Here is a 26,891-nt window from a genome sequence, read left to right as displayed (position 1 = left end):
GAGGGTCCAGTCATCCACTGCTACTGTATACCCCTGATCTTTTATCTTTCCGACTGAGTAAAGTTGAGTTACCCTTTCTGCCACTCACTAGGGTGGGAGTGTCAAACTCTGTGCTACCATCTAATTCATATCATATTGTCCTGTTTAATTTCTCTCAGTTGCCAATGCAGGGGTCGCCAAAGATGAATTGTAATACCCAACCTACATTGGTTCTTCAACAAAGAATTCAACCTATCAGGAGGCTCCTCCTTCCCCTCCCCCTCCTCCTTACCCATCCCCCTCCTCTTCACCCTTTCCCCTCCCTTCCCCTCCCCTCCCCCTCCCCACTGTACCCCTCCTCCCTGCAAAACTTAAACCAAGTATTCTGACAAATGAGGGAACATTTGGGAATTACAGTAGTTGGTAATTTAGGTCATAGACATGTAACCAACTAAACATCATAATTATTGCTTTTAGCCATAAATGATCATTTAAGTGTAAAATTGGAAATGGCATTTGAAACCCAGTTCAGTATTAATCACTATCTGATCACGTCTAAATCAGTTATACCTTTCAAACACATTGAGCAATTTGATTCCTCAGACTTTGAGTACTGTCTAAACTTACACACCAAATAGTATTGACATTGATTGTCCTATTGTAGTTCACCAATTGGATACCTGAATAACTTTTTAGTTTAATCAATTCTAATTAACCTTTTTATCCCCCAAATGTAAAATATAAGTCACTCGTACAAAGATAAATCAAAGATATTAGTTCTCATTTTTAGGGCAAATTGAAATAACAAATTCTGCTCTTTTAATTAAAGTTGATAATCAGCAGGGTCTTTTCCAGCAAATCCAGTTTCATTTCCATTCCTTCTTTACTTATCTGATGTATAATTTGTAGTTTGCTCTTTGGATGGTAGTTTTATGGTGCAGTACCACAAGAATATAAAAAACCCTGCAAAAGATTCAAGAAGAAAATGGCATTGAGATTTTAAACATTATTTAGTAATTGTCTACAGCTACAATTGGATAACATACTTGTTTTTAAATGGATAAAAATATGAGACGTATCAAATATACCCTCTGGGTATCCTACAAGGGTTCCCAACCTGAGGTCCATAGAGTCCACAGTTAATGGTCAGGCTCCAAGGCATAAAAAGGTTGGGAACCCCTGCTAATATCTAATAAAATGTTGCAATTAATTTCCATAATTATTAAAATAAATAATTGAAACAATAAGTTAATAAAATTGCACATGCACTAGAAGATTTGTTACCATTGTATGGCCGTTAATTTATAATTGCCACAGCATACCTGGTAAATCTCTCACTAACCTTGCAGGGAGTTTAAGATGCAAAACAGGTACGTTTGAACCACGTACATTGGTCCATGTAAAATCAACGGCAAAGCCCACGTGATGCCCAGCAAATAACTGAGGCCGAGGACCGTCCACAGATCCTTCCACACAGATCTTGACACAGCGTTGATTCCTTTTTTCATCTGAGCTAACTTGACACAGACGGTGATTAGCATTGTCAGGTTCCAAAGCCATATCATGCCGAAAAAGCCACAGTTTGTAACATAATGCACTTTATTATTTGTTATCCAGCACCTGTGTGAAAATATATAAACCATGAAGTATTCAATTTGCAGATTTTGTTTGGAAATAATTTCCCATTGCATCCAGTGTTCTGATCCACTGCCTAACCAGCTCCAACACTCTGGAGAAATGTTTTAACACCACGAGGTCTCTGAACACAGAACACAGACCAGCACAGAAACAGACCCTTTGTTCCACAATGCCTGTGCCAGCCCTGATGTCAAATTAGATTAATCCCATTCCAATGCATGTGGAATATATCCCTCTACTCCTTGCCTGATCATGTGCCTGTCCAAATGCCTCCAAAATCTTACCATCTTATCTACTTCCATCACTTCCCATGGCAGTACGTTCCAGGCACCTTCTATCCCTGTCTCTAAAATCTTACTTGTTAATATCCATTAAAGTTTCATGTCACTCCACCCCATACACACACCCTCCAGAAGTCTAAGCCCTCTAGTATTAAACATTTCTGCCCCAAGATAAATGCTCTGATATTGATCCTGTTTATATTTCTCGTACTTCTATTTTATATCGTTCTATCAGGTTGCCTCTCAGACTCTGATGCTCCAGAGAAAATAATCTAAGTTTGTCCAACCTTCTCCTTGTATCTAATACTCTGTAATCCACGAAACAGCCTGATGAACTTGTTTGCACCCTCCCCAAGGTCTCCTCATCCTTCCTGTAATGCAGCAACAAGAACCGCCTATCATTCTCCAAATGAGGCCTCATCTTCTGCAACGTGAGTGACTTCCCAATTTTTTTATGCTTCATGCCCTGACCAGTCATTGCAAAGTGACATCCAGTCCAAAAATGATCCTCTATGCAAGTAAGGCTTTAACTTAATCCCTTTCAGATCCACCATTTGTGATGGGGTGGGGTTGGTGGGTGGGGGTGGTAGGGAGAGAAGCAAATTGGTTCACTGCAGTGAGTAATTGAAAAATTGAAAAACAACTTCCTGAGATAACATGCCACATGCTGTTTCTTGTGTAAATCACGGCAACCGTTTATCTTCTTTGTCCATGGAAAGGAAATGGCAAAAATCGTATGATGTTTCTCTATCTAATACTGAGTTACTGAAGTATAATCTGTTGCTATTTCACACGGCTCTTTAATTGTATCATCTCCATTATTTCTCTGCCCGTCCTGCTCTCTCCAGTACCTCTTTCCAACAGACAATGATGCTTTACCGGTCTGCTGGCCACCCCCCAATGTCTCTCCATGATAAAGGGTGTCAGTGGGATGTTTGATAGTTGGCTGCAACGTAGTTAACCTGCTCCTGATCCCTGGCAGAGTCTCCTCTCCTCACTGTGGACTGTCCAGTGTCAGCTGACTCAGAACCTCAGAGCACCCTTGCCTGTTTGGCTCGATGCACATCTAGCTCAGCTGAAATGCTAGTCACAGACTGAGCAATGGAGATAAATATCAACATTATTACTGTTGGCATGGTTAACAAGACCTACATGGAAACAGAGCTGTTATTGTCCTGCATTTTGATTTGAAACTGTCCATAATTGTTCTTGTCCACTGCAATGCACAAAGACACCACCACAGCAGGGATGCCTGTCAATAGAAGAAAATGACACGTATCATCACATAATCAATGCTTATCACAGATAAATATAGAATCATAGAAAAGTACAGCACAGAAACAGGACCTTTGGCCCATCTAGTCTGTTCTGAACCATTTAAATTGCCTAATCCCATCAACCTGCACCTGGACCATAGCCCTCCATACCCACCCTCACCCCTCATCCAAACTTCTCTTAAACATTGAAATCAAGTTTGCATGCATCACTTCCACGGGCAGCTCGTTCCACACTCTCATGACCTTCTGAGTGAAGAAGTTTCCCCTCATGTTCCCTTAAACGTTTTACCTTTCACCCTTAACACATGACTTCTAGTTGTAGTCCCACCCAACCCTAGTGGAAAAAGCCTACTTGCATTTACTCTATCTATACCCCTAAAATTTTGTATGCCTCTACCAAATCTCCCTGCAATTTTCTACTTTTGAAGGAATAAAGTCCTAATCCATTCAATCTCTCTGTCGCAATGGGGGAGGGGAGCATAGGGAGCAAGGGTGGACCCAAATTCAAGACACATCTTGTGAGGGTAATTAAATTGAGTTTATTGTTTGATACCAGGAGAGCAAAACAGAAGCAAGAAATAGCGAACTGGACAAGGACTCAGGACTACGACTAGGCTGGGACAAGGGTCTGGGCTAGGACTCAAAATTGGATCCCAGAACTAGAGGCGACATGAAGAGGCTACGGTATGGACCCTGAGCCAGGTACTGGGTCTTGCCTCAGGCTCGGACCCCAGAACCAGGCTAGGGAGAGGAGGAACATGGAAAAACAGAGCCTCGGTCTCGGGAGAGCAGGTACACGGAACCATGGACACATACACAGAACACAGAGTCGGGACCCCTCCTTGGGTACAGGACATAGGGCCGGGACTCATGACCCCCCGCGGGGCAACAGCAAGATGGCCTGACTTACCCCACGGAGGTGAGGACAACACAAGACAAAACATGACCACCCCCCCCCACGTGGGGCAATGGCAAGACGGCCTGACTTACCCCACGGAGGCGAGGACAAGACAAGACAAGACATAACCCCCCGCGGGGCAACGGCAAGATGGCCAGACTTACCCCACAGAGGCAAGGACAAGACAAGACCAACACGAAAGAACACCAGACAGTACCTATCTAGCTATGGCGACAGAACTAGACCGAATTGCAGGTGAGGGCTGCAGACGAGGGCTAGAGGCAAGAGGGGCAGAGAAGGGATTCAGACAGGGGGGTAGGACAGGAATCACAGACCGCCAAGGCCAGGACTTGACTCGGAAATTGGAAGCCGCCAGGGCCAGGACTCGACTCGGAAATTGGAAGCCGCCAGGGCCAGGACTCGATTCGGAACTTGGATGCCATCAGGGCCAGGACTTGACTCGGAACTTCCGGGTAGTGGCGAGCTCTCGACTCGGCCCAGGAACAGTAGATAGCGGTTCTTGATTCCCTCCAGTGGGTTAACTGATGGACCCACCTAGGTGAGGAAACTTTGCAGGTTCGCTTTGACAAGGTAACTTGACAGGGTTGCTCCAATGAGGAAAGGCGAATTACCGACACTCGCTTCGGGTGGAGACTAGGCTCGCTCCGGCCAGATTACATTGGCACGCCGTACCTTGGTGACTTTGCAAACGCTCTCGCGCCAAACAGCTGAAAGCCGGAGACTATAAACTACTGGTTTAGCCGAGAGTAAATTGCCTCTAATCACCAAGGCCGAGGGACATGGGAAAACAGGGAAACAAAGGGAAACAGGGAGTCAATGGTCCGGATCATAACATGAACAAAGTAAATTTAAAGAGACCCCAATCCGGACCATGACACTTTCCTTATAACTGAGGTCCTCCAAGTATCCCTGTGGCCCACCCCTAGTCACAGGCCTCCAGTCAGAGAGGTAACCATCTACTATCACTCTCTGGCTTCTGCCACAAAGCCAATGTCTAATCCAATAGACTGAACCTTCCTGACCAACCTCCTATGCAGAACCTTGTCAAATTCTTGCTAAAGTCTATTTAGACAACATCCACTGCCTTGCCTTCATCAATATTCCTGGTAACCTCCTTGAAAAACTCTTAAGTTTGGTTGCACATGACCTACCACGCACAAAACTGTCCATGTCTATCCAAATACTCATATCCAGTCTCTTAGAAAACCTCCCAATAACTTTCCCACTACTAATGTCAAGCTCACCGGCCTATAGTTTCCTGCTTTATTTTTAGAGCCTTTCTTGAACGGGGAAACAATATTCAATATTCGCCAATTCTCCGGTACCACACCTGTCACTAAGAGGATTTAAATATCTCTGCTAGGGCCCCTGCAATTTCTGCACTTTCCTTCCATGAGATATAAGGGAACACTTTGTCATGTCATGGGGGTTTATCCATCCTAATTTGCCTCAAGAAAGCAAACAGCTCCTCCTCTGCCATCTGTAGAGGGTCCATGATCTCACTGCCGCTTTGCCTCAGTCCTCTAGACTCTGCTTATCTCTCCTGAATAAATACAGATGCAGAATACCGGTTATAGATCTCTCCCACCTCATTTGGCTCCACATGTAGATTACTATTCCAATCTTCTGGAGGACTAATCTTGTCCTTTGCAATCCTTGTGCTCTTAACATCTCTGTAGAATTCCTTAGGATTCTCCTTCACCTTGTCTGCAAGGGGAACCTCATGCCTTCTTTTAGCCCTCCTGATTTCTCCAGTATTCCTCTTGCAATTCTTATACTCCATAAGTACCTCATTTGTTCTTACCTGCCTATACCTGCTATGTACTCTGTTTTCTTAACCAGGGACTCAATTTCTCTTGAAAACAAAGGTTCCCGACACCTGTTATCTTTACCTTTTATTCCGCCAGGCAAATGCAAGCTTTGTAATCTAAAAATTTCACTTTTGAAGGCCTCCCATTTACCGATTACACCTTTGCCAGAAAGCAGCCTATCCCAATCCACACTTGCCAGATAATTGCTGATACCATCAAAACTGGTCTTTCTCCAATTTAAAATCTTAACCCACAGACCAGATCCATCTTTTTCCATCTTTACTTTGAAACCAATGCTCCCCTACACAAACTTCTGTCACCTGTTCTATCTCATTCTCTAATAGGAGATCAAGTATCGCACACTCTCTCATTGGGACTTCTATGTACCGATTAAGGAAACTTTTCTAAACACATTTGTCAACTTTATCCCATCTAATCCTTTGACAGTATGGGAGTCCCAGTCAATATGTGGAACGTTAAAATCACCAACTGTTACAATCTTATGTTTCTTGCAACAGTCTGCAATCTCTCTACAAATTTGTTCCTCTAAATCCTGCAGTCTGTTGTGTAGTCTATAATATAGCCCCTTTAATGTGGTCATATCTTTTTTATTCCTCAGTTCCGCCCATGAAGCCTGACTAGATGAGTTCTCCAGTCTGTCCTGACTGAGCACTGCTGGGACATTTTCCCTGACTAGTAACACCACCTTTAATCCCTCTGTCATGGTCCCGTCTGGCAATCCCCCACCTTGCCATTTGCCTCAAGATTTGGGCCTCGATCACCTTATTTAGATTCCAATCATTCCCGGGTACCACTAACTACACGCACCTGCTTCCCATCAAACAGCAAGATAAAAACCCTGAGACCACAGTAAGAAGCTCGGTAGAAGGGCTGAAATGTGTGTACCTCAATGCAAGAAGCATCAGGAACAAAGCTGATGAACTGAGAGCTTGGATATATACATGGAATTATGATGTAGTGGCCATTACAAAGACTTGGCTGGCACCAGGGCAGGAATGGATTCTCAATATTCCTGGATTTCAGTGCTTTAAAAGGGATAGAGAGGGTGGAAAAAGGGGAGGAGGGGTGGCATTACTGGTCAGGGATACTATTACAGCTACAGAAAGGGTGGGTAATGTAGCAGGATCCTCTTTTGAGTCAATATGGGTGGAAGTCAGGAACAGGAAGGGAGCAGTTACTCTACTGGGGTTATTCTATAGGCCCCCTGGTAGCAGCAGAGATACAGAGGAGCAGATTGGGAGGCAGATTTTGGAAAGGTGCAAAAATAACAGGGTTGTTATCATGGGTGACTTTAACTTCCCTAATATTGATTGGCACCTGATTAGTTCCAAGGGTTTAGATGGGGCAGAGTTTGTTAAGTGTGTCCAGGATGGATTCCTGCCACAGTATGTGGATAGGCCGACTAGGGGGAATGCCATACTAGATCTAGTACTAGGTAATGAACTGGGTCAGGTCACAGATCTTTCAGTGGGTGAGCATCTGGGCGTCAGTGACCACCGCTCCCTGGCCTTTATAATTATCATTATGAGATAGAATCAAAGAGGACAGGAAAATTTTTAATTGGGGAAGGGCAAATTATGAGGCTATAAGGCTAGAACCTGCGGGTGTGAATTGGGATAATGTTTTTGCAGGGAAATGTACTATGGACATGTGGTTGATGTTTAGAGATCTCTTGTGGGATGTAAGGGATAAATTTGTCCTGGTGAGGAAGATAAAGAATGGTAGGGTGAAGGAACCATGGGTGACAAATGAGGTGGAAAATCTAGTCGGGGGAAGAAGGCAGCATACATGAGGTTTAGGAAGCATGGATCAGATGGGTCTATTGAGGAATATAGGGAAGCAAGAAAGGAGCTTAAGAAGGGGCTGAGAAGAGCAAGAAGGGGGCATGAGAAGGCCTTGGCGAGTAGGGTAAAGGAAAACCCCAAGCCATTCTTCAATTATGTGAAGAAAAAAAGGATGACAGAAGTGAAGGTAGGACTGATTAGAGATAAAGGTGGGAAGATGTGCCTGGAGGCTGTGGAAGTGAGCGAGGTTCTCAATGAATACTTCTCTTCGGTATTCACCAATGAGAGGGAACTTGTTGATGGTGAGAACAATATGAGTGAGGTTGATGTTCTGGAGCATGCTGATATTAAGGGAGAGGAGGTGTTGGAGTTGTTAAAATACATTAGGACAGATAAATTCCCGGGGCCTAACGGAATATTCCCCAGGCTGCTCCACGAGGCGAGAGAAGAGATTGCTGAGCCTCTGGCTAGGATCTTTATGTCTTCATTGTCCACAAGAATGGTACCGGAGGAGTGGAGGGAGGCGAATGTTGTTCCATTGTTCAAAAAAGGTAGTAGGGATAGTCCGGGTAATTATAGACCAGTGACCCTTATGTCTGTGGTGGGAAAGCTGTTGGAAAAGATTCTTAGAGATAGGATCTATCGGCATTTAGAGAATCATGGTCTGATCAGGGACAGTCAGCATGGCTTTGTGAAGGGCAGATCGTGTCTAACAAGCCTAATAGAGTTCTTTGAGGAGGTGACCAGGCATATAGATGAGGATAGTGCAGTGGATGTGATCTATATAGATTTTAGTAAGGCATTTGACAAGGTTCCACATGGTAGGCTTATTCAGAAAGTTAGAAAGCATGGGATCCAGGGAAGTTTGGCCAGGTGGATTCAGAATTGGCTTGCCTGCAGAAGGCAGAGGGTCATGGTGGAGGGAGTACATTCAGGTTGGAGGATTGTGACTAATGGTGTCCCACAAGGATCTGTTCTGGGACCTCTACTTTTCGTGATTTTTATTAACGACCTGGATGTGGGGGTAGAAGGGTGGGTTGGCAAGTTTGCAGATGAGACAAAGGTTGGTGGTGTTGTAGATAGTGTAGAGGATTGTCAAAGATTGCAGAGAGACATTGATAGGATGCAGAAGTGGGCTGAGAAGTGGCAGATGGAGTTCAACCCAGAGAAGTGAGAGGTGCTACACATTGGAAGGACAAACTCCAAGGCAGAGTACAAAGTAAATGGCAGGATACTTGGTAGTGTGGAGGAGCAGAGGGATCTCGGGGTACATGTCCACAGATCCCTGAAAGTTGCCTCACAGGTGGATAGGGTAGTTAAGAAAGCTTATGGGGTGTTAGCTTTCATAAGTTGAGGGATAGAGTTTAGGAGTTGCAATGTAATGATGCAGCTCTATAAAACTCTGGTTAGGCCACACTTGGAGTACTGTGTCCACTTCTGGTCACCTCACTATAGGAAGGATGTGGAAACATTGGAAAGGGTACAGAGGAGATTTACCAGGATGCTGCCTGGTTTAGAAAGTATGCATTATGATCAGAGATTAAGGGAGCTAGGGCTTTACTCTTTGGAGAGAAGGAGGATGAGAGGAGACATGATAGAGGTGTACAAGATAATAAGAGGAATAGATAGAGTGGATAGCCAGCGCCTCTTCCCCAGGGCACCACTGCTCAATACAAGAGGACATGGCTTTAAGGTAAGGGGTGGGAAGTTCAAGGGGGATATTAGAGGAAGGTTTTTCACTCAGGGAGTGATTGGTGCATGGAATGCACTGCCTGAGTCAGTGGTGGAGGCAGATACACTAGTGAAGTTTAAGAGACTACTAGACAGGTATATGGAGGAATTTAAGGTGGGGGCTTATATGGGAGGCAGGGTTTGAGGGTCGGCACAACATTGTGGGCTGAAGGGCCTGTACTGTGCTGTACTATTCTATGTTCTATGTTCGTTGGTCAACTCTTGTGAGAGTAAACCTTGTTTCCTATTCCTGAGAACTGTTAGTTCTAAGCTTCACATCATCTCCTGGATATCGGCTCCCCGTTCGCGGAGGTGCTATGCCTAACAACTCTGCCTCAGCATCTGTGTCCTGCACTTGGGTTCGTGCCCAGCCACGTCCTTGCAACACCCTCCTGTTCTATCGTGTCTAAAACAACAGAACCCTGGAATATTGAGCTTCCATCCGACCTCTCCCTGCAAGCAATTCTCATTAATGGCTATAATATCATAATTCCAGGTGTTGATCCATGCCCTGAGCTCATGTAACTTTCCTACAGTACTTCTTGCTTTGAAATATATGCAGCTCAGAACATTAGTCACACAGCACTATCAAAACTTCCTGCTGGGATTTTAGTCCCTTTCCTGTTCAGGCGCCAAGTGCCTCTGCTATACAGGTCTCACCTTCCCTGGAAGAGAGCCCAATAATCCAAAAATCTGCCTCCTTCCCTCCCTCCCATACCAATTCCTTGGCCCTGTGTTAAACTGTATGATCTTCCTAGTCCTGGCCTCACGTAGCATGAGTAGCAATCCCAAGATCACAATCCTGGAGGACCTTTCCTTTAACTCAGCAGCTAACTACTCCCTGAACTCACTTTGCAGAACCTCATCACTATTCCTGCTTATGCCATTGGTAGCTACACGGACCACAACCCCTGATTGCTCATCCTTCCACTGAAGAGTGCTGAGGACTCGATCTGAGATGTCCTGGACCCTGGCACCCGAGAGGCAACAAATCATCTGAGAATCTTGTTCTCCTTCTCAGAACCTTTTCCCCCAACTAATGATTCCCCACTTACTACACCTTACCTCACCTCTTCTCCCTCCTTCTGAGCCACAGAGTCATACTCAGTGGCAGAGACCTGACCGCTGTGATTTTCCTCTGCTAAGTCATCCTCCCAATAGGAGCCAGAGTGATATACTTGTTGTTGATGGGATGGCCACAGGGATGTTTCACTCCTCTTCCCTTCCTGACTGTCACCCAGTCTCCTTTGTCCTGTACCTTGGGTATAACTACCTCCTTATATGTCTTGTCTCAGCCACCCGAAAGATCCACAGTGCATCCAGCTCCAGCTCCAACTCCTTAACGTGGAGCGTTAGAAACTGCAGCTGGACGCACTTCTTGCAGTCGAAGTCATCAGGGAAATTGGAAGTTTTCCCACATCCCACAAGAGGAGCATTCCCTGCCTGGCATCCCTACTGTTCTAACTGTGTAAATATAAATGAGGAAGCAATAAATGGATTGGAAAAAATCTACTCATAGCTTTTTTTGCCTTCTTTCCTTCAAGCCTGCCCTCACTGAAACCTTAAAGAGCTAAATCCTCAAATTACCACTCTGACACTGTCCACTCCAACAACAGCTGTGTCACTTGCCCCTGCCTTATTTTAATTTGTTCTTGCCAGTCAATCCTGATCACTGATTGACCACAGTTCAATTACCAAACTGCCAGGAATCAATGCCTTATGTACTCAATTGGTGAATGGGAGTGAGCTATGCCTTCTCGCACTCCCAAATGGCTGCTATATCATTACACTATCTACCTTATTGTGAATGTTAAGGTATAAGTACTTTATCATAGATTTGCAGATTAGCATTAGGGATAAACTATTTTCCAATTATACACTCAATTCAAATTCAAGAACAGTAGATGTGAAATGAAAAATTACGCCCTCTAAAAAAGATACTTTAAATGCATTTTTAACCAGGCACCAAATGCTGAATTCTGGGCAGTTGTGTGACGCAGACCACAACCCCAACGGAAGTTAGTTCGATCTGCCCAGAAGTCCTTTACCAATTTTGCAACATTAATTTGAAGGTTGTTTGAATTTGATAATGAAAGGTGGTGATGGCAGTGTCTGATCAGGTTACCCACCTGAGCGCTCATGGTTTGACAATCCAAGAGGCACCTGGTATTTCAGGAGGAGATTTGTAGATCAGTTACACTGAAGTTCGAATGCAGGAATGTTTAATCAACACTAATTAAAAGATTGATTACTGATTAAAAGTTTGATTTCTCCAATACTGACAGAAGCACAGTTCAGCTGTAGTTGGTTTCATAAGGAGGTTTTGTCTTCATGCCAATGTGATATTTGCTGGGAACAGTTGTAGGTATTGCTCAGCTGATCGGAGACATACCAGTGAGATTCACAGTGGTCCAGGAGCAGCTGGCTCACCACCCTTCCCATCGAATGTTACACTGCTGCAGGCCATATGGGCAAAAGGTACCTGGGCTCCTGCGCAAAATATACCACACACTACAAAAGAGACAAGTTCCTGCTGTGTCTGGGGCTCATCGGTTTCCTCCTCTCTTGTCAGGATCTTTCCAGCTTTTTGTGAAAGAGATTGTGTGATTCCTAGGTTAGAAACTTTATGCCTGGGAAGAGGACAGAGAGACTGAAAAACCCCTTCAGTTCTATCTCTGTAATAATGGGAATCTGCACCAAACGGATGGCTATCCATTCAACGTCTTTGCAGGGAGGGTACATTGGGGAAAATTATAACAAATGTGACAGAGGTTAGAGAAAATCTGTGGGTGCGGGAATGTGAGAGAGGTACAGAAAGAGAGAACGAGGGGGTGGAGAGGTGGGGTGAGAGGGAGAGTGATAGGAGATAATAAAGATACTAGAATATAAAATAAAAACTGCAATTACAATAAGTAGAAGGCAGCATAAAACAAAGGATAAAACTTCTGGAAAAGGATGGAGAGTGTCTGAAATGTGTAATTCGTGTTGCAGAAGTGCTTTAACATATTCTCCATGGGAATGAAATAAAAATCAGTCTCAGCATCTCAGGAGGGAGTGGAAACCATTGCCATGTGTGGAAAGCTGCTGAGACACGGAGCCCAGGGCAAGTGCATTGGATGTTGTCAGAAATGTTCAATTCAATCTGCCAATGTTCCATGTGTAAAGCAGTGTCATCAAAAACAAAATAAATGGCCTGATACTCACCCCAACCCATCAAAGCCAGTTTTTGTATGTAGCGTTTGACATAGATGTTGAGCACTTTGATCAGCAACAAGTAGAGATGAAGTCCTTCAATTACCATCCATGTTAAAGTGCACAGTAATGAATAGTGAAGGAACACAGCGATCGTCTTACAGGCACCGTCAACCATCAGCTTACTAATCCACTCATTGGTCAGGAAACTCGTATTCAGTAGAAAGCAAGCAATGCAGAGGTTAATGTGGATCTGGGTGGTGTGATCACCTTTATTCTTCCTAAAACAAAGAGACAACCAGATACCAACATTGTGAACTACAGTCATACTTCAAGAACCTTTCTGATCCTACTGAGATAATATCACATGGAAACAGACAATTCAGCTTTACACAATCGTTTTAGTCATTTTCAAAGGGCTTGGTGACTGTCAGAACAAGAGGGAAGTTACTGTGGGAACGGTGGTGGAATGGAGAACCAGGATTCAGAACTGTGTTTACACAAGGGACAGTCTGAATTCCAAGCAGAAAACATCTCTCAGCACTGACTCTGAATGTCCTTTTCCTGCTACTCTTCCCTTCTCCTTCTCCTGCCATTGCTTCCTCTCCTGCCCTGCTTCTCCCCCTTTTCTCCTCTCCCTCCCTTGCTCCCTCTGCTTGTGTTCCCCAGCCCTTTGAGACTCTCTGATTTGAGAGGCTGAGCTGCATTCTGTAGAGTGCAGTGACCACGAGCCACTGTGGTGCCGAGCTCCTCCAGACTGCTTCACACACTGAAACACTTCATCAGCACGCCTGGAGCTATCACCGAGGCTTTTGTTGTGCTTTGTGGATCCACACTGGAATCAGGAGCCAGGTGGTAAGGGAATCGATCACCCCTTTGGTTTAACAGTGACCCAGGAAAGGGGGGCACAGCTGGGTTACAGGCGATGGAACACAAGGAATATGCCATCGGAAGTAACCTTATTCCGATGCAGATTACCTCAATTAACGTCGTGCATCCAGTAAGTAATGAGCATTCAGCTTTTAACACTGAGGACACCACTGTCGACACCCCTGCGTTGTAAAAGAATCAGTTTAGCTGTCAACTGGTTTATAAGTAATCTGTAGTCAGTTTCTGTGTCATTGTTGGGTAATTTGTAGAATAGTTAGTGATGGTGTGAGTGATGAATAATCAGTGGCCATTTCTTTACTGCTCCATGGAGAGATAATTAGAAGGTTCACAGAAGAGACTGATCTGTGAAACACACAAGCTGCTGTGTGGACTGAGGTTACGACAGGGTGCAGTCTGATCAGTGATACTCCCACAGAACTCACTGGATGGGGTCACTCACCTCATCGCACAGTAAAGGAATACTGTGATGGCTGAGAAGACGGCAGAGATTGCACAGCCAGTCACTGTGATGTACGTTAATGATATCACATCTTTTTCATCCAGCATGTTGTTGTCCAGGCGTAAATCCTTTGAGAAATAATGGTTATTGTGAGCAAAAATTAAACTTGTTCTCACTCCGAACTGTTTATTCACGGAGTTGATTTAAATTATTGTAATTACAGTTAACTGAATATTAACAATGCCTAAAGTGTATGTGATGTAAACTGGAATTGTTAACAGGAAACAAGTTCCAGAGAGCAACTCTGAACACATCTACCGTTCATGCTGAAATAAAGCCCATAAGACCAAAAGACGTAGGAGTAGTATTAGTCCGTTTGCTCCATTGTGTCTGCCTCAACATTTGATCATGGTCCATCTATCTCCCTCAACCCCATTCTCCCACCTTCTCCCTGCAACTTTTGATAGCTTCACCAATCAGGAACCCATTAACCTCTGCTTTAGATATACTGTATCCAATGACTTGGCCTCCACAGCCATCTGAGGCAATGCATTCCACAGATTCACTATTCCTTGGCTAAAGAAACTGCTCTTCATCTCTAATTTAAAGGGGCATCCTTCTATTCAGAGGCTTTCCCCTCTGGTCCTTGACTCTCCCATTATTGGAAACATCCTCTCCACATCCACGGTATCCAGTCCTTGCAATATTTGATAAGTTTCAATGATACTTCCACTTCTTCTAAATTCCAGTGAGCCATCAAACACTCCTCATACATCAATTGCCTCTTTCTTCTTATTCCCAGGATCATTCTCATAAACCTCTTCTGGACTTTCTCCAATACTGGCACATCCTTCCTTAGATAAGGAGCACAAAACTGCTCACAGTACTCTAAATGTGGTCTGACCAATACCTTGTAATTCCTCAGCATTATATTCTTAGAACATAGAACATAGAATAGTACAGCACAGTACAGGTCCTTTGGCCTACAATGTGCCGACCCTCAAACCCTGCCTCCCATGTAAGCCCCCAACTTAAATTCCTCCATATACCTGTCTAGTAGTCTCTTAAACTTCACTAGTGTATCTGCCTCCACCACTGACTCAGGCAATGCATTCCACGCACCAACCACTCTCTGAGTAAAAAACCTTCCTCTAATATCCCCCTTGAACCTCCCACCCCTTATCATAAAGCCATGCCCTCTTGTATTCAGCAGTGGTGCCCTGGGGGAGAGGCGTTGGCTATCCACTCCATCTAGTCCTCTTAATATCTTGTACACCTCTATCATGTCTCCTCTCATCCTCCTTCTCTCCAAAGAGTAAAGCCCTAGCTCCCTTAATCTCTGATCATAATCCATACTCTCTAAACCAGGCAGCATCCTGGTAAATCTCCTCTGTACCCTTTCCAATGCTTCCACATCCTTCCTATAGTGAGGCGACCAGAACTGGATACAGTACTCCAAGTGTGGCCTAACCAGAGTTTTATAAAGCTGCATCATTACATCGCGACTCTTAAACTCTATCCTTCGACTTATGAAAGCTAACACCCCATAAGCTTTCTTAACTACCATATCCACCTGTGAGGCAACTTTCAGGGATCTATGGACATGTACCCCGAGATCCTTCTGCTCCTCCACACTACCAAGTATCCTGCCATTTACTTTGTACTCTGCCTTGGAGTTTGTCCTTCCAAAGTGTAACACCTCACACTTTTCCGGGTTGAACTCCATCTGCCACTTCTCAGCCCACTTCTGCATCCTATCAATGTCTCTCTGCAATCTTTGACAATCCTCTACACTATCTACAACACCACCAACCTTTGTCTCATCTGCAAACTTGCCAACCCACCCTTCTACCCCCACATCCAGGTCGTTAATAAAAATCACGAAAAGTAGAGGTCCCAGAACAGATCCTTGTGGGACACCATTAGTCACAATCCTCCAACCTGAATGTACTCCCTCCACCATGACCCTCTGCCTTCTGCAGGCAAGCCAATTCTGAATCCACCTGGCCAAACTTCCCTGGATCCCATGCCTTCTGACTTTCTGAATAAGCCCACCATGTGGAGCCTTGTCAAATGCCTTACTAAAATCCATATAGATCACATCCACTGCACTACCCTCATCTATATGCCTGGTCACCTTCTCAAAGAACTCTATCAGGCTTGTTAGACACGATCTGCCCTTCACAAAGCCATGCTGACTGTCCCTGATCAGACCATGATTCTATAAATGCCCAGAGATCCTACCTCTAAGAATCTTTTCCAACAGCTTTCCCACCACAGACGTAGGGCTCACTGGTCTATAATTACCCGGACTATCCCTACCACCTTTTTTCAACAAGGGGACAACATTTGCCTCCCTCCAATCCTCTGGTACTATTCCCGTGGACAACGAGGATATAATGATCCTAGCCAGAGGCTCAGCAATCTGTTCCCTCTCCTCGTGGAGCAGCCTGGGGAATATTCCATCAGGCCCCGGGGACTTATCCATCCTAATGTATTTTAACAACTCCAACACCTCCTCTTCCTTAATATTAACATGCTCCAGAGCATCAACCTCACTCGTGTTGTCCTCAGCATCATCAAGGTCCCTCTCATTGGTGAATACTGAAGTGAAGTATTCATTGAGGACCTCGCTCATTTCCACAGCCTCCAGGCACATCTTCCCACCTTTATCTCTAATTGGTCCTACCTTCACTCCTGTCATCCTTTTTTCTTCACATAATTGAAGAATTTCCTTTACCCTACTCGCCAAGTCCTTCTCATGCCCCCTTCTTGCTCTTCTCATCCCCTTCTTAAGCTCCTTTCTTGCTTCCCTATATTCCTCAATAGACCCATCTGATCCTTACTTCCTAAACCTCATGTATGCTGCCTTCTTCCACCTGACTAGGTTTTCCACCTCACTTGTCACCCATGGTTCCTTCAACCTACCATTCTTTATCTTCTCCACCAGGACAAATTTATCCCTAACATCCTGCAAAAGATCTTTAAACATTGACCACATGTCCATAGTACATTTCCCTGCAAAAACATTATCCCAATTCACACCCGCAAGTTCTAACCTTATAGCCTCATAATTTGCCCTTCCCCAATTAAAAATTTTCCTGTCCTCTCTGATTCTATCCTTTTCCATGATAATGCTAAAGGCCAGGGAGCGGTGGTCACTGTCCCCCAGATGCTCACCCACTGAGAGATCTGTGACCTGACCCGGTTCATTACCTAGTACTAGATCTAGTATGGCATTCCCCCTAGTCGGCCTGTCCACATACTGTGACAGGATTCCGTCCTGGACACACTTAACAAACTCTGCCCCATCTAAACCCTTGGAACTAATCAGGTGCCAATCAATATTAGGGAAGTTAAAGTCACCCATGATAACAACTCTGTTATTTTTGCACCTTTCCAAAATCTGCCTCCCAATCTGCTCCTCTGTATCTCTGCTGCTACCAGGGGGCCTATAGAATACCCCCAATAGAGTAACTGCTCCCTTCCTGTTCCTGACTTCCACCCATACTGACTCAAAAGAGGATCCTACTACATTACCCACCCTTTCTGTAACTGCAATAGTATCCCTGAGCAGTAATGCCACCCCTCCTCCCCTTTTTCCACCCTCTCTATCCTTTTCAAAGCACTGAAATCCAGGAATATTGAGAATCCATTCCTGCTCTGGTGCCAGCCAAGTCTCTGTAATGGCCACTACATCATAATTCCAAGCTCTCAGTTCATCACCTTTGTTCCTGATGCTTCTTGCATTGAGGTACACACATTTCAGCCCTTCTATCTTACTGTCTTTACACCATTTATTCTGCTTCTCTTTCCTCAAAGCCTCTCTCTATTTTAGACAACAGGAATTCCGCAGATGCTGGAAATTCAAGCAACACACATCAAAGTTGCTGGTGAACACAGCAGGCCAGGCAGCAGCTCTAGGAAGAGGTACAGTCGAAGTTTCGGACTGAGACCCTTCGTCAGGACTAACTGAAGGAAGAGTTAGTAAGAGATTTGAAAGTGGGAAGGGGAGGGGGAGATCCAAAATGATAGGAGAAGACAGGAGGGGGTGGGATGGAGCCAAGAGCTGGACAGGTGATTGGCAAAGCAGATATGAGAGGATCATGGGACAGAAGGCCTAGGGAGAAAGACAAGGGTGGGAACCCAGAGGATGGGCAAGAGGTATAGTTAGAGGGACAGAGGGAGAAAAAGGAGAGTGAGAGAAAGAATGTGTATATAAAAGTAAATAACGGAGGGGGTACGAGGGGGAGGTGGGACATTAGCGGAAGTTAGAGAAGTCAGTGTTCATGCCATCAGGTTGGAGGCTACCCAGACGGAATATAAGGTGTTGTTCCTCCAACCTGAGTGTGGCTTCATCTTTACAGTAGAGGAGGCCGTGGATAGACATGTCAGAATGGGAATGGGATGTGGAATTAAAATGTGCAGCCACTGGGAGTTACATGCCATCAGGTTGGAGGCTACCCAGATGGAATATAAGGTGTTCTTCCTCCATCTCCCCCATTTCACACAAAATGCATCTCCCTCATTTCACGCACATCTGTTCTCACTCCATCCTCCCGCCACCCCACTAGGAATAGGGTTCCCCTGGTCCTCACCTACCACCCCACCAGCCTCCGGGTCTAACATATTATTCTTTGTAACTTCTGCCACCTCCAACAGGATCCCACCACTAAGCACATCTTTCCCTCCCCCCCCCGCTTTCTGCAGGGATCGCTCCCTACACGACTCCCTTGTCCATTCGTTCCCCCCCCATCCCTCCCCACTGATCTCCCTCCTGGCACTTATCCTTGTAAGCGGAACAAGTGCTACACATGCCCTTACACTTCCTCCCTCACCACCATTCAGGGCCCCAGACAGTCCTTCCAGGTGAGGCTACACTTCACCTGTGATTCGGCTGGGGTGATATACTGCGTCCGGTGCTCCCGATGTGGCCTTCTATATATTGGCGAGACCCGACGCAGACCGGGAGACCGTTTTGCTGAACACCTACGCTCTGTCCGCCAGAGAAAGCAGGATCTCCCAGTGGCCACACATTTTAATTCCACATCCCATTCCCATTCTGACACGTCTATCCATGCCCTCTTCTACTGTAAAGATGAAGCCACACTCAGGTTGGAGGAACAACACCTTATATTCCGTCTGGGTAGCCTCCAGCCTGATGGCGTGAACATTGACTTCTCAAACTTCCGCTAATGCCCCACCTCCCCCTCGTACCCCATCTGTTATTTATTTTTATACACACATTCTTTCTTTCTCTCTCCTTTTTCTCCCTCTGTCCCTCTTACTATACCCTTTGCCCATCCTCTGGGTTTCTCCCCCCTCCCCCTTTTCCTTCTCCCTGGGCCTCCTGTCCCATGATCCTCTCATATCTCCTTTGCTAATCACCTGTTCAGCTCTTGGCTCCATCCCTCCCCCTCCTGTCTTCTCCTATCATTTTGGATCTCCCCCTCCCCCTCCCACTTTCAAATCTCTTACTAACTCTTCCTTCAGTTAGTCCTGACGAAGGGTCTCAGTCCGAAACGTCGACTGTACTTCTTCCTAGAGATGCTGCCTGGCCTGCTGTGTTCACCAGCAACTTTGATGTCTATATGTTAGATCTGGCTTTACTCCATGCGCTTCTTTCACTGCTCTATCGCTCTGGGTCCCATCCCCCTTGCAAATTAGTTTAAACCCTCCAGAACCATGCTAGCAAACCTACCTGCAAGGATAGAGTTCAGGTGCAACCCATCCAATCTGTACAGGTCCCATCTTCCCCAGAGGAGAACACAATGATCCAAAAATCTAAAACCCTGCTCCCTGCACCAACTCCTCAGCCACACATTCAACTGCCATCTCCTCCAATTCTTACCATCACTTCTTGCTTTTATATTCTAGTCCTCTTGAAATGAATCCCAACAATTCATTTGGCTATCATACTACTGACTCAATCTGCATATTAACCTTCAGGTCTCCCAATTCTGTTTGCCACTTCACCTAGAATAGTCTACATCTTTATTCCTCCTACCAAGGTACATGGCCATACACTTCCCTAAACTGCATTCTACCTGCCACACCTTTGCCCATTCTCCTGATCTCTCCAGGTCCGTTTGCAGACTCCCTGCTTCCTCAGCACTTTTCCTCCTTTGACAGACGTTTGCCTCATTGCAAACTTGGCCACAAAACCATCAGATGCTTCATCCAGATCGCCACATATAACATGAAAATTACGCACCCAACACCAACCCCTGCAGAACACCACTAGCCTACAGTGGCTAACCAAAAAAGCTCCCTTTATTCACACCATCTTCTGCCACTCAGTGTAATGTTCATGCAAATACTTTTCCTGTAATACTATATGCTAGTTTCTTGTTTAGCAGCCTCCTCTGTGGCACCTTGTCAAAGACCTTCAGAAAATCCAAGTAAACAACATTCATTGCTTATGCTCATTACTACTTCCCTCATGTCATTATCTGGTGTCTACTCGCCTCACTTTTACTTACTATAAATCTGAAAAATCTTTTGGTATCGCTTTTTATATCATTGGCATACTATATATCTGCAAAAACTTTTGGTATTTGCTTTTATTATTGGTTAAGTTATCTTCATATTTCATATTTTCTCCCTTATTGCATTTTAGTTGCCTTCTGCAGATTTTTAAGATCTCTAGATTCTCACTAATATTGGCTTTGACTTCCTATGTCAGCCACAATTGTCTTATTCTCCTTTTAGAATTCTTCTTTATCCAGATGATATGATCCTGTATATTTTGAAACTCTTCACTTTGCTCCTCTACCATCATCCCTACTAGTGCCCCCTTCCAATCAAGTTTGGCCAGCTCCCCTCTCACACCCCTGTAGTTATCTTTACTGATACATCTGATTTTAGCTTCTCCCTCTCAAATTCCCCACAGATGTACCCACACTTCCCAGTGAGTGGGCCAGATGTAAATGGGATCAGTGTGAATGGGTGCTTGATGGTCAGCATGGACAGTGCACCCACTGACCTGTTTCCTTGCTGTGTGACCCCATGGTCACTGCTGTGCCCATCACGGAACAGCAGCTGCAAGTTCCAAAGGCAACACAAATTCCAGTGGCTATTCTCCCTTATGTCATTGAAGGTCACCATCAATAAAATTCTGTCTTGGGCTGGACCTTGTTGGTATTCATGTCTTCTCTTGGAGTGGCACAGAGCTGCTCATGTTTCTGGCCAAGTGCAAAAATTTGCTGTACCATTAACCATGTAGGTGCCAGTTCTCAGTACCGGAATGGCTCCATCCTGACCAGGGATGGGAGATTGATTCTATATGCTGTGTGGTGGGGAGACTTTTTCAGGTCAGCAGCTGAACTTGAGGACTTTCAAGGACAAACAGGACTGGCTGAAGAAGGTGAAGTGTTGGAAAGAGGAAAGGAGGAAGGGGACAGCTCAGGGATGGAGCTGGTAGATCCTCTGTCTCATAGCTCCAGCGACCCAGGTGCAATCCTGACCTTGGGTGCTGTCTGTGTGCAGTTGATATGTTCTCCCTGAGGCCACACGGGTGTCCACTCGTTCCCCTGGTTTCCTCCCATGTCCCAAAGTCCTGCACGGTGATAGGTTAATTGGCCACTCTGAATTGGTCCACTGTGAAGCGACTGGGTAGATTGTGGGGGTTGTGGGGAGGGGAGTTGAGTGGATATGGGGAGAATATAACCAGATTACTGTAGGATTGGTGTAAATGAGTTCTTGTTGGTCATATCAGACTTGGTGAGCTGAATGGCCCGCTGTGTGCAGTAGATGTTAGATTAAGGGACAGACAGCGATGCATTGTACACGTGACAGACATAGTGTTATCACTTATCTTGGGGGGGGGGGACAGCAAGTATAAAACTTACCAGCAGCACAGCAAAGAAGGTGAGGTGGTTACACACGCAAATGGTTTGATTAGCCTCAACTGTTGTCTTACAGCCCGTGGAATTCCAGCAGTCTGGGATGTTCTCTGTAACGTTAATTCAAGGGCTAAAGATTACATTGTAAGTGGGTTTCCAACATTGACTGAAATATTTGAACTGGTTTTCAGCTTACCGTTGTCATTTTCAAACAAGAATACACATCGATGTGATCCATTCTGAAAGATATGGATTTGTTTAATTAGTTTGTGTGTTACCAGAAACCTGTTGCAATGACTGTTCAGCAATCTATGTACCATTGTGGGCACCAGGGTCTGTACAAAAGAGTCTTAGTGCTATAAGGAGTTTCTTGTATTGAAACATACACAGCTCAGGACATAAGTTGCTTTATGCTCAACCTTTCGATGCCTGACTTTGTCTGAGGACTTAGCAACATCTGCCTCCACAAAGTCTCCACTATCTGTTCTGGCACTCTGTTCCCATCCCCCTGCAACTCTTGTTTAAACCCCACTATGTAGCATTAACAAATCTTTCCACAAAGATATTAGCCCCCTCGAGTTCAGGTGCAAACCGTCCCTTCTGTATAGGTCCCATCTTCCTTGGAAGAGAGCCGAATGATCTAAAAATCTTAAGCCCTCCCTCCTACACCAACTCCTTAGCCACATGTTAAACTGTATAATTTCCTAGTTCTAGCCTCACTAGCACATGGCACGGGTTGCAATCCTGAGAGCACAACCCTGGCGGTCCTGCCCTTTAACTTAGCACCCAACTCCCTGAACTCCCTATGCAGGACCTCGTCACATGTCCTACCCATGTCATTGGTACCTACATGGAGCACGACCTCTGACTCTTCACCCTCCCACTGAAGAATGCTGAAGATCCAATCCGAGATGTCCCAGGCCTTGGTACCCAGGAGGCAACATACCATCCGGGAATCTGATTCTCACCCGCAGAATCTCCTGTCCATTCCTCTGACTAACATATTGCCTATTACTCACCACAATGTGCTTTTTCTTCCCCCCACCCCCACTTCCCTTCTGGGTCACGAAGGTGGACTGAGTGCCAGAGACCCGACCACTGTGACTCTGTTAGGTCAACCCCACCAATATCCAACCTGTTGTTGAGAGGGGTGGCCACAGGATTTCTCTGCTCTGGCTCCTTAACCCCTCTCCCCTTCCTGACTGTCACCCAGTTTACTGGCTTTAACTACCTCTCTATATATCCTATCACTCCTTCAGCCTCCCGAACGATCTGGAGTTCATCCAGATTGTTAGAAGCTGCAGCTGGATGCACTTCTCGCAGTTATAGTTGTGAGGGGAACTGGAGGTCTCTCTATCTTCCCACATCCCGCAAGAGCTTTTCTTTGCCTCGTTTTCTCTGACTGAAGCCTCGAGGAGCTAAAGCATCAGGATTTGATGATCATCCATGAACCCGTCCTTGTGTTTCTTGAATGATACTATAGTACTTGATTCAACAACTTCCTCTGGGAACTCATTTCATGCACTCATTACCCACTGCATGAGAAAGTTGCCCCTCAGTGCATTTAAGATCTTTGCTGTCAACCTAAATCTCGTTTTAGACATTCCTGCCCTGGAGAAAAAGACTGTTACAATCCAAGATGATAGCAATCATGTAGAAATGAAGTTTAACTCTCTAAAGGGTGCCTTGGTAGAATCAGCAAAGTCAGTGATTCCTAAAAAAGAAAAAAAGCACAAAGAATAAAGGAATGACAGATGAAATCAAAAATCTAATGGAAGAAAGGAGACGGAAGAAAGCAAATCCTATAGAATATAAGTCCTCAGATAAAAAAGTTAAAAGCTTATGTCAAAAAGCCAAAGAAGAATGGTTAAACCAGGAATGTTAGCAAATAGAAAGAATCCCTATTACTGCTCCAAAAAGGTGACATCAACAAATCAAGAATATCACTGGTAAAAAGCTCCTCTGTTCTTCAGGTGGATGTTTGAAAGCAAAAGGCGGTACCATTATCATGAAAAAAGATGAGATTATGAACAGACGGACTGAGTATATTCAGGAGTTGTTTGAAGACGATCGAGGCGAGAAACGAGAAATTAAGGAAAACATTGAAGGTCCAAGTATTTTAAAATCTGAAGCTCATAATCCAATAAATAAGATGAAGAAAGGGAAGGCAGTAGGTCCTGATGAATGAGTAATAGAACAAATTATCGCCCTTGAAGATTATGGAATTGAAACACTTAATGGTTTAATCAATGACATTTATGAGACTAGAATAATACCAGAAGAGATGAAAAAATCAGTATTTATCACTCTTCCTAAGAAAGCTGAAGCAATAGAATGTGAATTACATAGGACCATAATTTAATAAGTCATATCGCCAAGATACTTCTAAGAATTTTGATGACAAGAGCTAAGAGTAAGATACAAGCTGAAACAGGTAAAGAATAGCGCAAACACGAGGAATTCTGCAGATGCTGGAAATTCAAGCAACTCACATCAAAGTTGCTGGTGAACACAGCAGACCAGGCAGCATCTCTAGGAAGAGGTACAGTCGACGTTTTGGGCCGAGACCCTTCGTGAGGACTAACTGAAGGAAGAGCTAATAAGAGATTTGAAAGTGGGAGGGGAGGGGGAGATCCAAAATGATAGGAAAAGACAGGAGGGGGTGGGATGGAGCCAAGAGCTGGACAGGTGATTGGCAAAGGGGATATGAGAGGATCATGGGACAGGAGGCCCAGGGAGAAGGAAAAGGGGGAGGGGGGAGAAACCCAGAGGATGGGCAAAGGGTATAGTGAGAGGGACAGAAGGAGAAAAAGGAGAGAGAAAGAATGTGTGTATATAAATAAATAACGGATGGGGTACGAGGGGGAGGTGGGGCATTAGCCAAAGTTTGAGAGGTCAATGTTCATGTCATCAGGTTGGAGGCTACTCAGACGGAATATAAGTTGTTGTTCCTCCAACCTGAGTGTGGCTTCATCTTTACAGTAGAGGAGGCCGTAGATAAACATATCAGAATGGGAATGGGATGTGGAATTAAAATGTGTGGCCACTGGGAGATCCTGCTTTCTCTGGCGGACAGAGCGTAGGTGTTCAGTGAAACGATCTCCCAGTCTGTGTCGGGTCTCGCCAATATATAGAAGGCCGCATCGGGAACACCGGACGCAGTATATCACCCCAGCCGACTCACAGGTGAAGTGTCACCTCACCTGGAAGGACTGTCTGGGGCCCTGAATGGTGGTAAGGGAGGAAGTGTAAGGGCATGTGTAGCACTTGTTCCGCTTACAAGGATAAGTGCCAGGAGGAAGATCAGTGGGGTGAGATGGGGGGGACGAATGGACAAGGGAGTCATGTAGGGAAAGATCCCTGCGGAAAGCGGGGGGGGAGGGAAAGATGTGCTTAGTGGTGGGATCCCGTTGGAGGTGGCGGAAGTTACGGAGAATAATATGTTGGACCCGGAGGCTGGTGGGGTGGTAGGTGAGGACCAGGGGAACCCTATTCCTAGTGGGGTGATGGGAGTATGGAGTGAGAGCAGATGTGTGTGAAATGGGGGAGATGCGTTTGAGAGCAGAGTTGGTGGTGGAGGAAGGGAAGCCCCTTTCTTTAAAAAAGGAGGACATCTCCCTCGTCCTGGAATGAAAAGCCTCATCCTGAAAGTAGATGCAGTGGAGACGGAGGAATTGCGAGAAGGGGATGGCATTTTTGCAGGAGACAGGGTGAGAAGAGGAATAGTCCAGATAACTGTGAGAGTCAGTAGGCTTATAGTAGACATCAGTAGATGAGCTGTCTCCAGAGATAGAGACAGAAAGATCTAGAAAGGGGAGGGAGGTGTCAGAAATGGACCAGGTAAACTTGAGGGCAGGTTGAAAGTTGGAGGCAAAGTTAATGAAGTCAGTGAGCTCAGCATGTGTGCAGGAAGCAGTGCCAATGCAGTCTTCGATGTAGCGAAGGAAAAGTGGGGGACAGATACCAGAATGGGTTTGTAACATAGATTGTTCCACAAAGCCAACAAAAAGGCAGGCATAGCTAGGACCCATACGGGTGCCCATGGCTATACCTTTAGTTTGGAGGAAGTGGGAGGAGCCAAAGGAGAAATTATTAAGAGTAAGGACTAATTCCGCTAGACGGAGCAGAGTGCTGGTAGAGGGGAACTGATTAGGTCTGGAGTCCAAAAGGAGTGGGGAGCTTTGAGACATTCCTGATGGGGGATGGAAGTATATAGGGACTGGACATCCATGGTGAAAATAAAGCGGTGGGGGCCAGGGAACTTAAAATCATCGAAAAGTTTAAGAGCGTGAGAAGTGTCACGAGCATAGGTAGGAAGGGATTGAACAAGGGGGGATAAAACCGTGTCGAGGTATGCAGAAATGAGTTCGGTGTGGCAGGAGCAAGCTGAGACAACAGGTCTACCAGGACAGGCAGGTTTGTGGATCTTGGGTAGGAGGTAGAAACAGGAAGTGTGGGGTGTGGGAACTATAAGGTTGGTAGCAGTGGATGGGAGATTCCCTGAGCGGACAAAGTCGGTGATGGTGTGGGAGACAATGGCCTGGTGCTCCTTAGTGGGGTCACGATCGAGGGGTAAATCAGAGGAGGTATCACGAGTTGTCACTGTGCCTCGGCAAGGTAAAGGTCAGTACGCCAGTCTACAACAGCACCCCCCTTATTGGCGGGTTTAATAGTAAAGTTAGGATTAGTGTGGAGGGAGTGCAGAGCAGAGCGTTCGGAAGGAGTAAGGTTGGAATGGGAACAAGGTGCGGTGAAGTCGAGACGGTTGATGTCCCGTCGGCAGTTAGCAATAAAGAGATCCAGAGCGGGGTGTCCATGAAGAGGAGGGTTGAAGACGGGAAAGGGGGTCATTGGTGGTGTTGGAAGAGTCCTGGCCGAAGAAGTAGGCTCGGAGACGGAGATGGCGGAAGAAGAGTTCCGCGTCATAGCGAGCACAGAACTTGCTGAGGTGTGGGCGAAGGGGGACAAAGGTGAGACCCTTACTGAGGACAGAGTGTTCTGCCTCAGACAGTTGAAGGTCGGGGGGGGGGATGGTAAAGACTCGGCACGGATGACAGCTGGGATCAAAGGGGGGGAGGGTGAGG

The 26,891-nt window shown here is 45.5% G+C and overlaps 1 protein-coding gene across 1 annotated transcript; it reads right to left on the bottom strand.

The window, feature by feature from the left end:
* Positions 1-368: 368 nt before the first annotated feature.
* LOC140210424 (adhesion G-protein coupled receptor G2-like) lies at positions 369-22,012 on the bottom strand. Its single transcript, XM_072279377.1, has 6 exons — positions 22,004-22,012; positions 13,964-14,091; positions 12,646-12,914; positions 3,051-3,150; positions 1,322-1,599; positions 369-942 (listed from the first exon to the last, which is right to left on the bottom strand). Exons 1-6 carry the CDS (start codon positions 22,010-22,012, stop codon positions 863-865), a joined length of 864 nt encoding a protein of 287 aa, XP_072135478.1. The 3' UTR covers positions 369-862.
* Positions 22,013-26,891: the final 4,879 nt, after the last annotated feature.

The sequence above is a fragment of the Mobula birostris genome, chromosome 15 (genome assembly GCF_030028105.1).
Source record: "Mobula birostris isolate sMobBir1 chromosome 15, sMobBir1.hap1, whole genome shotgun sequence".
NCBI classification, from domain to species: Eukaryota; Metazoa; Chordata; class Chondrichthyes; order Myliobatiformes; family Myliobatidae; genus Mobula; species Mobula birostris.
Note: the sequence above shows the minus strand (reverse complement) of the source record. Positions and strands in the feature narration are given on the sequence as shown.